The sequence below is a fragment of the Leopardus geoffroyi genome, chromosome C1 (assembly GCF_018350155.1).
Source record: "Leopardus geoffroyi isolate Oge1 chromosome C1, O.geoffroyi_Oge1_pat1.0, whole genome shotgun sequence".
Classification (NCBI taxonomy): domain Eukaryota; kingdom Metazoa; phylum Chordata; class Mammalia; order Carnivora; family Felidae; genus Leopardus; species Leopardus geoffroyi.
This window is the reverse complement of record NC_059328.1, coordinates 214,136,907-214,140,966: the sequence shown is the minus strand read 5'-3', so window position 1 is coordinate 214,140,966 and position 4,060 is coordinate 214,136,907. Positions and strand designations below refer to the sequence as shown.

Sequence of the window (4,060 nt, the reverse complement as noted above, 5' to 3'; positions counted from 1 at the left end):
TGTAGTCCCTGGGCCTCTTTGTTGCGTGATGGGATCTGTGGTCCCCCGAGCACTCTCCTGGAATGCTGGGAAATGTAGTCTCTTTCGCATCGCCCAGTGCAACCTGCTGTCATCCCAGAACCTTAGTGTGCCCAGCGGCGGGAGCGGGCCCCTCGAGCCTCTGCAGATTTGAAGCCAACCTTCCGCTGGGGCAAACTCTAGGCAACAAGACCTAAGGAACGATTTGTCCTACGGGACTTCCCGGGGAGGGCCCTTCCCACTGACGCTCGTCGTCCCCCCCCCCCCTCCGCGAAGCCGCTGAGTATTTCTATTGGCTGGTCAGGTTGCCAGTCGGCGAGGCGGGCTTTCCATTGGCTTCGGGGCGGGCACTCCGAGGCTAGGGGGAAGGAGAAGAGATCAGGAGCGGGAGCTGAGGGGAGGGAGAGGCCGGTCCGGGTCTGGCCGCTGCCGCTGCTCGCCCGAGGTCTCCAGGCCGGGCTGCGGCTCCGTCCTCGGCTCCTGGGCACCGTCTGCGAGGCTCCGCCGGGCCAGCGTGGGAGAGCCGCGGGCGGCGGCCGCCGCATCATGTCAGCCAAGGACGAGCGGGCCAGGGAGATCCTGAGGGGCTTCAAACTGTATCCGCCCGGGAGCGGGGCGGGGCCGGGAGGATTTGGGAGGCGGTCGCTCCCTGAGGAGACTGGCGGGGGGCGAGGGTCGCGCCAGGTGGACACCGGACGGGAGTGCGGCGGGAGGCGAGGGAAAGAACGGCGTCCATGCTCCCGGCGGGACCGGGCGCTGGAGGCGGGGCAAGGGGCGTCCTGAGGGAGGAAGGGGACGTTGACGCGAGCCCCGGGGGCTGGAGGCGGAGGAGACCCGGAATTGGGCTGGGAGAAGCGCGGAGCGTCGGACACGGGTGTCGGGGAGGCCAGCTTGGCTCCGAGCTTCGGCCCGCACCCAGAGGCCGGGAAGGGGTTGCGGCCCGCAGGGGAGGGCCGAGGGGGCGCGGTGGGCTGGCCTCGGAGCCCAGCAGCCCATTTGGCGGGAAGCACCGGGGGAGCAGGAAAAAGTGACTTGGAGCGAGTGACCTTGTGTGGGACAAATGCAAATGCTTGTGTGAAACTCTCTTGGGTTCCCCCATCCCATCCCATCCCACCCCACCCCCGCCTTGTTTCCACAACTTCTCTGCCTCACTTGTGGCTCCTTCCAGGACTGGAGCCGAGGAAGGTGGGGAAAGAGAAGTCCGGGATCGACCTTATCTTAATTCTGGCTTGGCCTTCTGAGGCATTGGATGGTGGCTGCTGCTTTCTCAGCTTTTCACTTTTCTGTCCAGCGAAATGAGGACCCTAAACTTGTGCGTGAGATGCCTTCAGGTGTTTGGGTTTTGCACTGGGACTCCTGGCAAAGGTATCTGCTGGATCGCGTCGGTGTGGTTAACGCGTAGACAGGGTGGAGCTGTCCAGCAATTATTTGATTACGTTGGGGACACGGTAGGATTTAGCAGGATATAGAAATCATTGCCTCGGGCCTGTTGTGGTGCCGCTTGTGCAGCCTCTGTCCTTCACGTAGTGAGGAAGCCTCGTGTTTTAACGGAGTGTTGGTCGGTAACCGTATGATGCGGATGAAAAAATGCAATCCCGTACATTCCAATTTCACATTTTCCTGCTGACCTTAATCTCTTTTTTACATCCTGTGCCTACAATATGGAACATTCTTAAATTCCTCTCTCAGCGAAATTGTAGTCGTCCCTTTAGGTCTCCTCCCCTAACAGATTTGGCGGAGACTGTTCCCTGAGCCGCCTGTGTGTTTTCACAATGCCCACTTCAGCCCTGCAGACTTTAATTGCTTTGTCACAGTCAGAAACCAACTTGGTAGGAAATGTGAGAACAAGAAATGCAAAAAAGTTGCAGGATGTTTTGGATGTACAAATGAGAAGTTTCACATGGAAACTGACCTGCTGTGCTTCCTTTGAAAAAACAGAGGGCATCATCACCTATGCGTACTGCCATGTGTTGTAAACTTTCATACTTTTACGTGGTGAAGTTTAGTAACAGCCTCTTTTATAGCTTCATGCACCTTTCCTTGTTTCTCTTCATAATGGCACCTAGAAGTAGATAGGGATGGCTGACGTGTTAGAAGAACTCTGACACAGATTTTATTTTTCCCTTAAGGAATTTGTATTGTTACTTAACAGGTATGCTGTAGACAGTAAAGCCAGAGACTGTGGAGGAATGGGAGATTTCAGAAGCAACGTTTTTATCTGATAGGAATTAATGTATTGCCGAAAACAAGAAAGAATTTTTTAAATGGCTTTCAGACAAAGCAGAAGGGGAAAGTTTAACTTCTCACCTCATTCTGGGCTCTTGCAGCTGTGAGAAAGAGGCTAAGGGACAAATAGGGAAGAGAGTAGAAAGAAGAACCTGCGACAGCCCACTAGAAGGACAGGTGAATTAATCAGTTCAATGATGACGCTAGTGTGTCAAGAAACAAGCTTTCAGAGAAGGTTTGACCTGAGCTGATTAAATCTCAAGGGAAGCAGCCACATAAAAAAGTTAGCATAGGACCAATAAGATGCCATCGTCTGGTACCCTTTGTTGACATCTGAGGATTAAGAGAGAAAAGGAAAAGAGTTCTAATATTTGCTAGTACCTTTGAGGAAAAAAACCAATATTTTAGTAAAACAAACTACCTGTTGCCCACCTTTTATTGGGTAAATTGTTTTTCTAAACTTTCCTTGTATCTGTTGCTGTAAGAGTTTTTTCTACAAAAAGAAAGTGCCGAGATATTCTCCTACTGACCGTGTTGACAATACTCATTTTTCACATTGACTATGTCTTTTTTATTTTTGCCAATTTAGACAAATGAAATCTTGTTTTAATTTGTATTTCCCTGGGTACCTAGATCCCTGGACAGGCAATATAGCATGGTGCTTAAGAGTGATTCCGAACTGTAGAGCTATATGCTGTCTGCGTTGGAATCCCAGCCTTGCACTCTTGGTTGTGTGTCCCTGAGCAACTCCTTTAACCTCTGCCTCAATTTCCTCATCTGTAATCAGGGATAAAAATAGTACTTATCGGGGCGCCTGGGTGGCGCAGTCGGTTAAGCGTCCGACTTCAGCCAGGTCACGATCTCGCGGTCCATGAGTTCGAGCCCCGCGTCGGGCTCTGGGCTGATGGCTCAGAGCCTGGAGCCTGTTTCCGATTCTGTGTCTCCCTCTCTCTCTGCCCCTCCCCCGTTCATGCTCTGTCTCTCTCTGTCCCAAAAATAAATAAACGTTGAAAAAAAAAAATAGTACTTATCTTATAGGATTGTTGTGAAGATTGAATGAGTTGATAGCTAAAGCATTTAAAAAAACACCTGATCCCTAGTAAGCATTATGTATTAGCTATTGTTAGAGAAGTTGCAAAATCTTCTGTTTGGCAATTGCTTTTCTGTGAATTGCTTGTTAATTTTCCCTTTGCCCATTTTACTTTTGAATTTTTTACTTTTCTTATTGGCTTATAGGTGTTTTTATTTTAATATCAATCATTTGCCTGTTCTGTATATTGCAACTATTTTTTATCAATGTATTGCTCATCTCCTTTTTTGTTAAACAAATTTTAAATTATTTCAAATTCATCAATATTTTGCACATGGCTTTTGCATTTTGTGTCTTAAGAAGACCTTCCTGACCTTGAGCTAGTCACTCAACTCTCATTTTGCATCCATTTTTTTAATATTCAAACTGATAAAAATCATACAGATTAAGTGAATTGTTATAACTAAACAGACAGATAAAACAAGACCTTCCTTATTCCAAGATTAATTAAATACTCTTTATTTTCATCTTTTTTTAATGTTTAGCTCTTTAATCCACCTGGAATGTATTTACACAGATGATATGTGGTAGAACTCTAAGTTCTTGTGCAGTTTTAAAATAGATTTAGGGGAGCGCCTGGGTGGCTGTGCATAGAGCCCACTTAAAAAAAATATTTAGCGGGGGGCGCCTGGGTGGCTTAGTTGGTTAAGCGTCCGACTTCGGCTCAGATCATGATCTCACAGTTCGTGGGTTCGAGCCCCATGTGGGGCTCTGTGCTGACAGCTC

The 4,060-nt window shown here is 48.9% G+C and overlaps 1 protein-coding gene across 1 annotated transcript in view; it reads left to right on the top strand.

The window, feature by feature from the left end:
* Window positions 1-28: 28 nt before the first annotated feature.
* The window catches only part of PDE6D (phosphodiesterase 6D), a 57,636-nt gene continuing 53,604 nt past the window's right edge, over window positions 29-4,060 (top strand). The window contains exons 1-2 of the mRNA XM_045475161.1: window positions 29-125; window positions 323-614. Coding sequence (XP_045331117.1) covers window positions 29-125; window positions 323-614 — 389 coding nt within the window. The remainder of the gene's footprint in view (window positions 126-322; window positions 615-4,060) is intronic.